Genomic DNA, 13,924 nt, shown 5'->3' with positions numbered 1-13,924 from the left:
GTGCTATGTTAATAATGCACATGCAGCTGAAAAGGTTGCTACTCTCACTGTTCCCTGGTGGACAGATGTGTAAGTCACCAGAGCTAAAGCTACTGCATGATGAGACTTGCCTGCCTAAGCTTTCAGAGATTCATAGAGCTTAAGGCCAGATGGGACCATTAGATCATCTAGTCCAGTGGTTCTCAACCAGACATCTGGGGTCCCCTGGGGGACGTGAGCAGGTTTCGGGGGTCTGCCAAGCAGGGCCAGTATTAGATTTGCTGGGGCCCAAGGGATAAAGCCGAAGCCCCACTGCATGGGGCTGATGCCCCAAGGCCCCACACCCAGGGCTCAAGCCAAAGCCTAAGCCTGAGCAACTTAGCTTTGCGGGGCCCCCAGGGCATGGGGACCCAGGCACTTGCCCCGTTTGCTACCCCCTAATGCCGGCCCTGGCTTTTATATGCAGAAAAAAATATGTCGTGACACAGCTGGGCGGTGGAGTTGGGGGGAGCCTCAGAAAGAATAAAGGTGGAGAACCCCTGATCTAGTCTATAACACAGGCCATTTAACTTTACCCAGTTACTCTGTATTGAGCTCAATGAGCTGTGTTTGTAATAGTCTAAAGCAGAGCTCCCAGAAAGGCCTCCAGTCTTGAAGATATCAAGAAATGGAGAATCCAGCACTTCCGTGGATAGTTGGTTCCATGGTTAATCACCCTCACTGTAAACAGTTTGTCTTTACATTCCCATTTGAATTTGTCTGGCTTCAGCTTCCAGCTATCGGTTCATGTTATGCCTTTCTCAACTAGATTAAAGAGCCCTTTAGTGCCTTGTATTTTCTCCCCGTGAAGGTACTCAGACAGCATAATCAAGTCAGCTCCCAAACTTCTTTTTGGTAAACTAAACCAATCAAGCTGTTTAATCTCTCACTGTAAGGCATTTTTTTCAGCCCTTGAATAATTTTGTGGCTCTTTTTTACACCCTCTTCAATTTCTCAACATTCTTCTTAAAACGTGGACACCAGAACTGTATGCATTATTCCAGTCTCGGTTCCCCCAATGCTGTAACAGAAGTAAAGTCCTCCCCCTACTCACTACTCCCGTTTATAAGACCACATTAGTCCTTTTTACCATAGCTTTGCAGTGGCCGCTCACGTTGAACTGCTTGTCCACTATGATCCTCTAAATTATTTTCAGATTCACTGCTCTCCAGGATACAATTCCCCATTCTAGCAGTGTTGTCTGCATTCTTTGTCCCTAGATGGCTAACTTGGCATTTTGTTTCAATGGTTGCTCTGTATGATCACACGGTCCTCATCATTAGTTACCACTCTGACAATCTGTGTCACCTACAAGTTGTACCAGCAGTGATTTTATATTTACTGCCAGATCATTGATGAAAATGTTGAATAGCATCAGGCCTAGTACCAATTCCTGCAGAACCCCACTAGAAACAACCCCATTTGAAGATGATTCCCCATTGACAACTACTTTTTGAGATCTGTCAGTTAGCCAGTTAACATGCTTTATTGCTATAGTGCTAATTTTTTAATCAGTGTTGTGTGCTACTAAGTCAAACATGTTACAAAAGTCTCCGTCTGTTATATCTATTCAGTTACCTTTATCAACCAAACTTGCAATCTCCTCAAAGAACAAAATCAGGTTTATTTGACGTCTTATTTTCCATCAAATAATGTTGACTGTCAAATGTCATATTCCTATTCTTTATTAATGGAATCCTGAATTAGCTTTTCCATTATTTTTCCTAGGATTGAACTCAGGATAACTCGCCTAATTCCCTGAGCTTCACCTTTTTGAATATTGGCATATTAGCATTCGTCCAGTATTCTGGATTTTCCCTGATTTATTAAAAAATTATCTTTGAGACAAAGCTCTCGAGCCAAATATTTTAGGGTACAAGTTATCTGGGCCTACTGATTTTAAACCTGTTCATACCTAGATGTTGTCTAACGTCGTCCTCAGTTACTCATGGACTGGAAAGTAGTTCATCATCCTCAGATAATGAGATTACATCATTCTGCTTTTTTCCAAATACAGAACAGAAATGTTTATTGAATACTACTGCCTTTTCTGCATCATTATTAACAAGTGCACAATTTCCATCTAGTAATGGAGTACTGTTGCTAGAATTTCTTTTGTTCCTAATATACTTTTAAAATAAACCTTCATTATTGTCCTTAGCCTGCCAGCCATGGATTTTTCCCTGATGTCCTTAGTTTCCCTTATCAATTTTCTGCACTTCATCACTTCTAATTTATATTGATTGCCATCTATTTACCTCTTTTTCCATTTGTTATGAGTTGCTTTTATATTTCTAATTGCTGCCTTCACTTTGGAATGGACCAAGATGGGCTTTCTTGATTGCCAAAAAGCCACCATTCCACAATCTAATAAACTCTTTATGAAGAAATAGCCTCCAACCTAAAAGGAGGGTCCCTCCATTAGACAGGGAGCAGAAACCAGAGCAGTGATGTGAAGGAAGCTACAGACCCAAACACACACCCGGTTGGGCTAAAGTTACAGGGGTGCAACTGCTTTGACTTCAATGGGTTGGTGCAATACAGCTGCAAGCAGAATTTGGTTTTTACAGTCCCGGTATTTCTTGCTCGAATGTTTGAAAGTCAACAGCGTGTAAGATCTCCCTGCATGTGTCTGTTTTTTTCCTGTGGGAAAAATAGGATGTGATCATGTAACTAAAAACTGTATCACAATCTATACATACACGTGGCTGAATTAAGCTAAACTTAGGCTGGCATTTTCTAACTTTTTAGTACTGGACTTAACCTTAATGTCCTTATAATGTCACTATGGATTCAATTTCCATATCGAGGGGCACAAATGCAGTGACACGTATAAATGCTTGCATGCAAATGGCCAACACCTGCATTACTTTGTCAAAGTTGCAGAAGCTATCTGAAACCTGCATCCCAAGCACAGGGGGGGAACAATTCATCCAAACTGGATGAGCAAGCACCACCAAGAGGTTATTAAGAGAAAGCAGAAAGCCTATAAGGAATGGAAGGTGGGACAGATCAGCAAGGAAAGCTATCTCCTGGAGGACAGAAAGTTTAGGGAAAAAGTGAGAACTGCCAAAAGCCAAACAGAGTTGGATATCGCAAAGGAAACTAAAGCCAATAGTAAAAGGTTATATAGCTATATAAACAATAAGGAAAGAAGAAGTGGGGCTGCTAAGCACTAAGAAGAGAGTGGAGATGAAAGATAATCTAGGCATGGCCTCTGTTTTTAATAAGGCTAATAAAGAGCTTTGGGAATAGTGGCAGGGTGGCTATTGGGAATGAGGATATGGAAGCAGAAATTACCACATCCAAGGTGGAAGTTAAACTCAAACAGCTTAATGGGACCAAATCAGAGGACCTGGATAATCTCCATAGAATAATACTAAAGGAACTGCCACATGAAACTAAAAACCTACTAGCAAGGATTTTTAATGAATCTGTAAACTGGAGGGATGGTCATGCCTTCTGACTGGAGAATTGCTAATATAGAACCTATTTTTAAGAAAGAGGGAAAAAAGTGATCCGGGAAATGACAGGCCTGTTAGTTTGACCTCAATTATACGCAAGGTCTTGGAACAAATTTTGAAAGAGAAAATAATTAAGGATATAGAGATAAACAGTAATTAGAATAAAATACAACACGGTTTTACAAAAGTTAGATCACGCCAGATGAACCTGATCTCCTCCTTTGAGCAGATAACTGATTTTTTAGTCAAAGGAAATGCAGTAGATCTAATCTAACTGGATTCCAGTAAGGCATTTGCTACAGTTCCACATGGGAAATTGTTAGTTAAATTGGAAAAGATGGAGATTAATGAGAGACTTGAAAGGTGGCTAAAGAACTGGTTAAAAGGGAGACTACAGTGGGTCATTCTGAAATGTGAATTGTCAGCCTGGAGGGAGGTTACTAGTGGAGTTCCTCAGGGATTGGTGTTGGGACCAATCTTATTTAACATTTTCATTAATGACCTTGGCACAAAAAGTGGGAGTGTGCTAATAAAATCTGTGGATGACACAAAGTTGGGAGGTATTGTCAATATGAAGGAGGATCAGAATAGCATACAAGAAGATCTAGAGTATGTTGAAAACTGGAGTAATAGAAATGGGATAAAATGTAATAGAGCAAAATACAATGTCATGCATGTAGGGACTAATAACAAGAATTTTTGCTATAAGCTGGAAAGATATCAGTTGGAAGCAACAGAGGAGAAGAAAGACCTGGGTGCATTGGCTGACCACAGGATGACTATGAGCCACCAATGTGATGCAGCCGTGAAAAAGGCTAATGCAATCCTAGAATGCATCTGGCGAGGTATTTCCAGCAGAGAGAGAGAAGTGTTATTGCCATTATACAAGGCACTGTCGAGATCTCATCTGGAATACTACGTGCAGTGCTAGTCAGCCATGTTTAAGAAAGATGAATTCAAACTGGAACAGGTGCAGAGAAGGGCTACTAGAATGACCAGAATGGAAAACCTACTTTACGAGAGGAGACTCAAGGAGCTTGACTTGTTTAGCTTAACCCCACAAAGGCTGAGGGGAGATATGATTGCTCTCTATAAATAATGGAGAGGAGTTATTTATGTTAAGTGCCATTGTTGACACAAGACCAAATGGATATAAACTGGCCCTCAACAAATTTAGGCTTGAAATTAAACAAAGATTTCTAACGATCAAAGGAGTGAAGTTCTGGAATAGGCTTCCAAGTGGAGCAGTGGGGTCAAAAAACCTAACTAGCTTCAAGACTGAACTTGATCAATGCTGAAGGGCTGGTATGATGAAATTGCCTACAATGGCATGTGGCCCATCTGCAACTGCTACTAGCAAAAATCCTCAGTAGCCAGAGATGGGGCACTAGCTGGGGAGGGCTCTGAGTCATTACAGAGAATTCTTTCCCAGGTATCTGCTTGGTGGGTCTTGCCCACATGCTTATTCCCCCAGGTCAGATTGGAAGAGACACTGGGGTTTTTCACCTTCCTCTGCAGCATGGGCATGGGGCACTAGCTAGTTTAAACTAAAGACTCAAATTTAGAGAGAGACCACCATTTACTCTAAATTATGATTTGAGGACTTCAATAATTCAGCCAGAGGTTATGGATCTATTAAAAGAGGGGTGTGTGTGTAGGATTGCCAATTTTGGTGGTACATAGTTCTGGAGGTGTCATCACATTAAAGATTAATCTTTAATTCCTGGATACTCCAGGACAATCCTGGAGCGTTGGTATGTGTGTGAGGGTCTGTGGCCTGCAATGTGCAGGAGGTCAGACTAGATGATCACAATGGTCAATTCCGGCCTTAAAGTCTATGTGAAGAAGCCGAGTGACTCAGCTGGGCACAGACAGGGGATTGCTGGGAGACAGCTTCCATTGCTGGAGCCCTGGCAGATCACGGACCCTTTTTGTGTGTAAAGCTTCAAGCAGATGCTGTGTGGGACTACTGGAGGGAATGAGTGTGGTTTTATTTGGAGAATAACCAACAGATAAAGAGCAGTGAAGACGACCATTTCCCAATACTTCATTCTAAACATCCCGGCAGGGAGCAGGTTCTGACTCGCCAATTGCCATTACTCCGTGCTGTGTGCACCACAGTGTCAGCCACTGCCACCCAGAGCCTAAGCATTCAGAGGAAGGGGAAAAACCCAAAGGGGCAGAGATTCATTTAAATTCTAGTGCTGAGGGGTTCCCTGCAGTTTAGCCCAGAGCCCTAGTTAGTTAGGGGCATCTCATCCTGTCCATAACCTTATCCCTTTATTTCCTGCAGCTGCCCTGCCTGAAGACATAGTGCTGAGGTGATTTGAGCACAGTTCTGCAGCAAGGGGGGAGAGATAGCTCAGTGGTTTGAGCATTGGCCTGCTAAACCCAGGGTTGTGAGTTCTCCTTGAAGGGGCCATTTAGGGATCGGGGGCAAAAATCTGTCTGGGGATTGGTCCTGCTTTGAGCAGGGGGGTTGGACTAGATCAGGGGTCTCAAACTCAAATGACCACAAGGGCCACATGAGGACTAGTACATTGGCCAAGGACTGCATTACTGACACCTCCCTCCGCCACCCTTGGCCCCGCCCCCACTCCACCCCTTCCATGAGGCCCTACCCCCATTCCAACCCCTTCCCTGAAATCCCCACCCCAACTCTGCCCCTTCCTGCCCCCAGGGAGGGCAGGAAGGGTGTGGTGGGGGCTCAGGGCAGGGAGTTGAGGTGTGGGGTGCAGGAGCGGGTTGGGCTGCAGGAGGGGCTGGGGGGGGCAGGCTTCGGCCCAACACGCACTGGGGGCAGGGCAGGCTGCCTGTCTGCCTGTCCCCACACTGCTCCGGGAAGTGGCCGAAACCTGTGGGAGGAGGGGCACAGGGGTCTGTGTGTTGCTGTTGCTTCAGGCACCACCCCCAGCAGCTCCCATTGGCCAGGAACGGGGAACTGCAGCCAATGGGAGCTGCTGGGGCGCTGTCTGAAGCAAGAGCAACACACAGAGCCTTATGCCCCCACGTTCCGGTCGCTTCCTGGAGCAGCAGGGGGCAGGGCAGGCAGGGAGCCTGCCCTTCTCCCGGTGCGCATCGGGCTGGAGCCGCTCTAGATAAATGCTTTGGGGGCCCGGGAGGAGCTTGCGGGCTACAGAAAACAACCCTGCGGGCCGTATGCGGCCCCTGGGCCGCGTGTTTGAGACCCCTGGCCTAGGTGACCTCCTGAGGTCCCGCCCAACCCTGATAGTCTATGATTCTAAGGGGTGAACTGTGCCACAAATTCTGTGATGGTAGAACATGGAGACCCCTACTCCTGTGGGGCCCCAGTGCCAACTTAAACTAAACTTTTGTTGTTGGGGGAGGTAATAGGCCCTGTTTGCAGCAACTTCAACAGACTGGCTGTCCATTATCACATGTGCACTCTGTTCCCCATCCACGGAGCTCTGCAGAAGTGCAGGCATGGCTCTTGCTGAATGCACATTAGGAGGGAGTCCTTAGATTACCAAGCCATGTGCCCCTGTGGGCCACAGCCTGGCAGCCTCCCTCCTCCTCGGTGCTCTGGCAGCTGTAAAAATTCATAGCCATTGATTTTGTAATTAACAGTTTATCAATGCAATCAACACTGGCTCGCTGATGGATTGCTGGGAAATTAATCCTGCAATGTTATTTTAGTTTTTGCAGGCTGCTGCAGATTTGGAGCTCTTCTCAGCTCTTCTTAGCATAGAGAATGGGTTTGGGGTGCGGCTGGGTCTTTATGAAAGAAACACAGAGGCGAGGAAATGGGAAATACATTGCTGCTAAGGCTCTTCAGCCTATAGAAATCAGCTGGCAAAGAGAAGCAGCACTGTTACTCTGATTCACCTACCATACAACAGCAACCCCACTGCAAGAGTACCTGGTATATAAAGCACAGCAAGGTACACGCTTCCACCTGATCCCACTGCCCCTAAGGGAATGAACACAGGGAGTGTGAGCTGGGACATAGAGCTAGTGATAAGGAGTCAGATCTGGTGTTCTCCTTTGAAGCTGACTCACTGCATCTTTGGACAAGTCACTTAGCAGCTCTGTGCCTCAGTTTCCCCATCTGTAACACACCTCCCTCTCAGCTGGGGTTTGAGGCTTATCTGTAAAGCACACTGAGACCGGCAAAGTACGATTGTAAGCACTCACCTCAAGGGCAAAAGCGTGGTGTTAGCAGCTGCCCATGTGCTCAGCTAGATTGCGCAGCCACTCCAGTCACACTGCTCAGCAAACGGGGGGGACTGTGAAGAAAGGATAGTTTTATTTTTGCTGGTTAAAAACCACACTGTCGCCGCTCTGTGAGCCTCTGCTCCACCATGTCCTGAGCTGGGTATGGTCCTGCCAGTACTCCAGGAAGCGTTTCCATCTCTCTGCCACCCCAAGCAGCTGCTCAGCAATTAGTTCATACAGTGAAGCTCTGTGGAAGTGTTAATTATACCTACTGCGATCACTTCTGATTGGTGACATAGCAGCAGCCCCTCACTGTTCATGCCGCTCCCCCTCAGGAACACAGAGGGCTGGTAAGCCGAGGAGTAGCCAAGTACCCAGCCTAACCTCAGGCTGGCATCGTTCTCACACAGCTCTTTAGCCCACCTGTAGAAGTGGTTTGTTGATAATGCAATTCACCAGCCACCCTTTGCAACCCTAGTGACCCCTGAGCACCCACTGCCAGAGTGCTGCAAAGCCTGGCACAGGCAGCCACGCTGGGGGCACACCCACCCTGCCAGCTCTTCTCACATGGGCCCTGAGCTACTTTCCAGCAGCTGCAGCATTGACAAAGCCTTAGATTCACATGAAAAATGCAGTTCTGTTTTTTGACCGTTGCTCTTTGCTATTCATCCCCCCGCACAGATTCCATGCACATAGAGGACATGGAGGCGGTGCAGAAACTCCAGGACCTTCTCCATGAAGCCCTGCAGGACTACGAGCTGAGTCAGCGCCACGAGGAGCCGCGGCGGGCGGGCAAGCTGCTGCTGACCTTGCCCCTCCTGCGGCAGACGGCCGCCAAAGCGGTGCAGCACTTCTACAGCATCAAACTGCAGGGCAAGGTCCCCATGCACAAACTCTTCCTAGAAATGCTAGAGGCCAAGGTCTGACGGCACTGGTGCCAGCCCACAGCGGCCGGGGAACAAACTAGAAACAAAGATGCAGACAGAGCAATCCAAACAGCAGCAGGGGCTGGCTTTTATCTCCAATCATTTATTATGGAAGAATTATTTAACGTCCAGCTGTCGGCCTGTCTGCAGACTCATGTACAGAGGGGGAAACTCTTTTAATCAGTCACCTGTTTCTCTGTTTTTGTTTTCTCGGTAGGAAGTACCAGAGCGTGCTCACGCTCATGCACTTGCAGAAGGGGCTGGAGGGAATGTGGGCCCCAGAGCAGTTACGCTCTCTGCCCTATCCGGGGAAGCCTGTTCCCCAGCTCCCTCCACCAACTCTGGAGAGGGGAGGGGGGATTGAAACAGGACATGAGGAAGCAAGGAGTCAATAGACTTCAACTACTGGTGTTGTGAGGGGGGAGGCAGAGACGGCACCTCCTGATGTTTGTCATCTCGTCCCAGCTCACAGGCCCATGGGGCAGGTGCTTGTTTAGAGAAGAGCCTCATGGGACCTCTTCACTCAAAAATGGTTGCCTCCTGCACTCCTCTAGCTACACATAACACATGTACATAGAGGCCCCACTTCCTATTGGGAAAGATGCTCCTGCCTATGTAAAATAATCCATGATCTTGTACAGTGTGTCATTAGGCCTGGCTATTCTAATCCTGGGGCAATCCCACAGGCTAGTCAAGTGGGAGGCTCCCTGTTTCAGAGAATGCAAGTCCCCACTCGCGAGGGGATGAGCCTGACATTTTGCTCCGGTGCTGGATTCACGATAGTCTCTGCATCCTCACACATGGTGCTAATTAAAATCCCCTCATTTCCACCATGCAGTGCATCAAATCTGCCTCGTCAACTCAGAAAATCGTCCTTCCCCCACTCACATGACACAAATACCTGTCTGCAATAATGGGGCCCAAATGTAAATACCCCCCTCTCCCACCCAGGGATTGCCCATCCATTTTTGAGAGAATGGATGTTTACCTCCATAGATGCTTGGACTTTACTCCACTCATTGGTTGGGAACAAAGGGAATTGTCCTTTGGAGAAAACTATGTACCACAGGCCCAGGAAGCTGCTAGTTGATGCCAACTGAAAACACATTTAATCCCTGACTCCCACTTACCATTGGCCATGTCCCTTGCCTCCCTTCCACCCCAAAAATAATCAACAGCCCATCTCAGACTGCTCTATGGCCTCGTGAGGCCTCATGTGGCTGGCTCCAAAAGAAAATATTTATTTTCAAGAAACATTCATGGAGGTTTGTGCTTCTCTCCTAGGGTTGTCCTACTCCCCACCTCTAACCAGGTTTCTAGAGTGGTTTTCTAGAGGGGAAATACCCCAACTCCAGCAGTCAGAGGGGAACTTGGGTGGCTGAAGAAATTGGGGAAGGAATTTTAGTGACTATCTCTTCTAGGGCACTTGTTCAAAGCCAGCCTGACACAGTGATGGCCAAAAATTATCTTCTGGCACCAGATTTGGGACAGGGGTAAAGAGTCTTGGTTAATTTATGCATCCTAAAACTACCAGCAGGACTGGCACTCATTAGCCCTTGCTGGCAATCTCAGGAGAAAGGCTATGAACTCCCTAGAAGTAGTACCTCTGAGGCAAGGGTGAGGCACATTAGCAAACAGTATAGTGGAGCTTGATCTCCATGAGAGAAGCAGGCATCATTGTTCAGGGCTGTCATTCAAACAACTTTTGCTAGTGCTACACTCACTCCCTTTCTGGATCAACCACATTAGAGAACAGACAGAACAACCCAATACAAGGCTTAGATGGCAGACCCAGCTGTCACTTGGGAGACGTGCATCCATTTCCTCAAGGCCGAGAATGGACAGCAGCCTTGTGCTTCGAAGAGACGCCGGTGCTGCTCACCAGCTGCTCTGGAAACAGAGACTTTGATTGTATAAAACATCCACGTAATGCTCTGTGACCTGAGATGGGAAAAACCTGTTGTCGGCGAGTAGCCAGCTCTGAGTACATGCTGCACCTTGGCAGCTGTTTCTGGCTGTGTAGCATCAGGTAATTTTACTCACAAGCTGGGATGGGCTCTCCCCAGCACTGTGGCCAACACCCTGGATTCACTGCCTGTCAATGCCACTTCCACCTGGAGCTCTGCAGGCAGCTGCACTGACCTCTGTTCTGAGCAAGCATGGCCATGCCTCTTCTGTGCAAAGCACCCTGATGCAGACCTGGCTGGGGAAGCCCTCAGAAGCGATTAACATCAATGGCCTCAGCCACAGGTCCCTGCCGGGAGCCTTATCTCTTTGTTGCAAAAGGGCTTTTCCTACACTGCTCCTGGTGCCAAGTATCAGAGGGGTAGCCGTGTTAGTCTGAATCTGTAAAAAGCAACAGAGGGTCCTGTGGCACCTTTGAGACTAACAGAAGTGCTCCCAATACTTCTGTTAGTCTTAAAGGTGCCACAGGACCCTCTGTTGCTCCTGGTGGACAGTTTTTGAGTCACTAAGGGAAAGTGAGCCCCTCAGGAGGGAGAAGAGAGGAAGGAGGGAGCTGCTGAATCTAGGTCCCGTCCCCCCGAGGCTGCTGGCTAGTTCAGCCTGAAGAGTTTAGTGGTGTGACTCTTGTAGTGAGAGTGGAGTGTAAAGATTCTGAAGGTGCTTTCTGCAGTTACCGCCTCACCCTTCTCCCGTAACGTGCTACCAGTGGAGATGAGCAAAGCCTAAAGCAGGCTGGATGTACACATTCTGCCCTCAGAAGAACTGCAGGACTCTTTCTCCATTTTATCTGCATAACCCTTGTGCCCTTCAGGTCCCCTCACACCCATAGCTCCAAGATGACAGACCTTGGACCAAGCCATACAAGTATCTCAATGGGCTGGAAAAAACAATCAGTTTGTTAATTAATCACTTTGCCTCTAAGCAAGGGCTGTGATCTCACCCCCCCCCCGGAAATGCAAAGGGAACACATGCCTGGAACAGACCCCCCCTCTCCCCCCCCAAACGGCTCCCTACCTTCTTTAACTAGGAAAGAAGGCCACAGCTCTTTAGCACATGAGGTAGTCATAGGAAACCTACACCCAGGCTTACTCTAACCAGCCAATATAGCACTATGACAGCAGTACTTAGACTAGGGGGATGGATGCCCAGAAGAGCAATGGCATTTGGGTTTATGGGTGTGTCGCACTCCAGGCCTCTCACACTTTGAGAGAGCCTGGGGGGACTGCAGTGACTGCTTAGGCTAGTGTATGCTCAGCAACATCTCACACACACTGTAAGTGATGTAACAATCTAGTCTTTAAATAGGAAAGAGGTTCTAGGACAGATTCCCTGGGAGTCATGCCTAGTGTAAGAGTCATTGATCTAGTCCTGTACTACTGTAACTTCACATGGTGTAGGAGATGCTGGAATCCAAACTCTGGGATGTACGTGGTTACTGAGATAAGTTTAAAACAAGACACAGAGGTACGTGCCTCAACAAGCGTGCATGAGCATGAAGCTGAGTTCACCATTCATTCACACTAACGGGAGCTACATCACAGCTCCCGCTCACCACGTACCACACACAGCAAAGCTTTGCATAGGCAGATAAACTAAATAGCTGCCAGCTGCTACAGTCCTACTCAAGAGGGGACAGCGCCTCTTAGACAGTCACATTCCTCTTGGAAAACAGAGGTCTCTGGCCTCCGGTGCAAACCAAATTGCACAGGGACCAATTCAGATAAATGGTGAAATACTGCATGGAACTAGGTTTCTGGGCAAACACGGGCATTACCTCACAGTGAAACTATGAAGCTACATAAGAAACACTGAACCACAACCTGGCAGTATAGTTCATGCCAAATAGGGGGCGTTATTCTCTCTCATTAACCTGACTGCATCGATTTTTGAACTATTACAAACATATTATAAAATCATGCTGCACCAGAAATATGTAAGCAACTATTAAAGGAAAAATCACTGAGAAAGACCCTAAAATGTAACTGGCTGAGCTGAGAAAGAGCTTCCACCGTGTATCCACAAGCTACAACCAGACACATGGTCAAAGTCCACCCCGTTTCTGTGGCTGCATTATATGGGGAAGCGGGAAAGAGAGTGAGGCTGTGAGAATGATGCAGGGCGTTATAGTCAGACAGTGCAATAAACAGTATTTTACTCAACTATTATCTGCTCCTGAAAAACTGTTAAATAAATTGTATTCTTGTGGTACAGGACATTTCAAACAAAACAAGAAATAAAACACAGACATGTACAAACTAAGCCAGCCAAGGTGATGTTTATTGGGTTTCTGAAATGCTCCTTCCCGCTTTGCTTAGGGCAGGTGGCGTTTTGCAGTGCACTGCAGGGAAACTATACCCATTTCACTTTGTACAGAGCACTATGAGAAACGGTTTAGAAAAGCCTGACTTATGAGAAAGGATTAAAACAAAACTGGGCATGTTTAATCTTGAGAAAAGACGCCTGAGGGAGGATCTGATAACAAGTCTTTAACTATGTTTAAAGGGGGTTATACATGGACTGTGATTAATTGTTCTCCATGTCCACTGATGGTAGGTCAAAAAGTAATGGGCTTAATCTGCAACAAGGGAGATTTAAGGAAGATATTAGGAAAAGCTTTCTAACTCTAACACAGCAGGGCACAGATTATCCAACAAATTCTTGGAATGTATTGGAGACTATTTTTTATTTCAGAAGGTGGAGAAAGCTACAAGGGGGAGGCTGTTCTAGATTTGATTTTGGCAAAAAGGGATAGGGTTACCATACATCCGGTTTTTCCCGGACATGTCCGGCTTTTCGGCAATCAAACCCCCGTCTGGGGGGAATTGCCAAAAAGCCGAACATGTCCGGGAAAATGCCGGCCGGGCACTTCCCCTCCCCCGGCTGCTCCGCTCCTCCCCTGACTCTTCGGCTATGTTTAAGAGCCGAGCTGCCCGAGCGCTATGGGCTTCAGCCCCTTGCCTCCGGACCCCAGCCGCCAGCCGGGAACTTCCCCTCCCGGGCTCCGGCGGCGCAGGGTCCAGAGGCATGGGGGCTGCCCGAAGCCGGTAGCACTTGGGCAGCTCGGCTCTTAAACATAGCCAAAGAGTCAGGGGAGGAGCAGAGCCTCTGGCCGCGGCGGCTCTGCTCCTCCCCTGACTCTTCGTCTCTGTTTAAGAGCCGAGCGCTGCGGGCTTCGGGCAGCCCCCATGCCTCTGGACCCTGCGCCGCCGGAGCCCAGGAGGGGAAGTGCCCGGCCGCGCAGGGTCCGGAGGCATAGGGGCTGCCCGAAGCCCAAGCACTACTGGCTTCACGGTTTGCCGGGCAGCCCCCAGACCCTGCGCCCCTGGCCGGCGCTTCCCCAGCGCAGCTGGAGCCCGGGAGAGGAAGCGCCCAGCC

At 47.8% G+C, this 13,924-nt stretch overlaps 1 protein-coding gene and 1 long non-coding RNA gene across 4 annotated transcripts in view; one reads left to right on the top strand and one right to left on the bottom strand.

The window, feature by feature from the left end:
- The window catches only part of ESRRB (estrogen related receptor beta), a 162,546-nt gene extending 151,596 nt beyond the window's left edge, over positions 1-10,950 (top strand). For both annotated transcript variants that reach the window (XM_034768471.1, XM_034768469.1), the window contains exon 7: positions 8,340-10,950. In XM_034768471.1, coding sequence (XP_034624362.1) covers positions 8,340-8,584 — 245 coding nt within the window. In that variant the 3' untranslated portion in view covers positions 8,585-10,950. The remainder of the gene's footprint in view (positions 1-8,339) is intronic.
- Positions 1-13,924, bottom strand: part of LOC117876368 — a 96,636-nt gene that overhangs the window by 9,148 nt on the left and 73,564 nt on the right. For both annotated transcript variants that reach the window (XR_004645478.1, XR_004645479.1), the window contains exon 3: positions 7,638-7,729. This is a non-coding gene — a long non-coding RNA (uncharacterized LOC117876368). The remainder of the gene's footprint in view (positions 1-7,637; positions 7,730-13,924) is intronic.

The sequence above is a fragment of the Trachemys scripta genome, chromosome 4 (genome assembly GCF_013100865.1).
Source record: "Trachemys scripta elegans isolate TJP31775 chromosome 4, CAS_Tse_1.0, whole genome shotgun sequence".
Classification (NCBI taxonomy): Eukaryota; Metazoa; Chordata; order Testudines; family Emydidae; genus Trachemys; species Trachemys scripta.
Note: the sequence above shows the minus strand (reverse complement) of the source record. Positions and strands in the feature narration are given on the sequence as shown.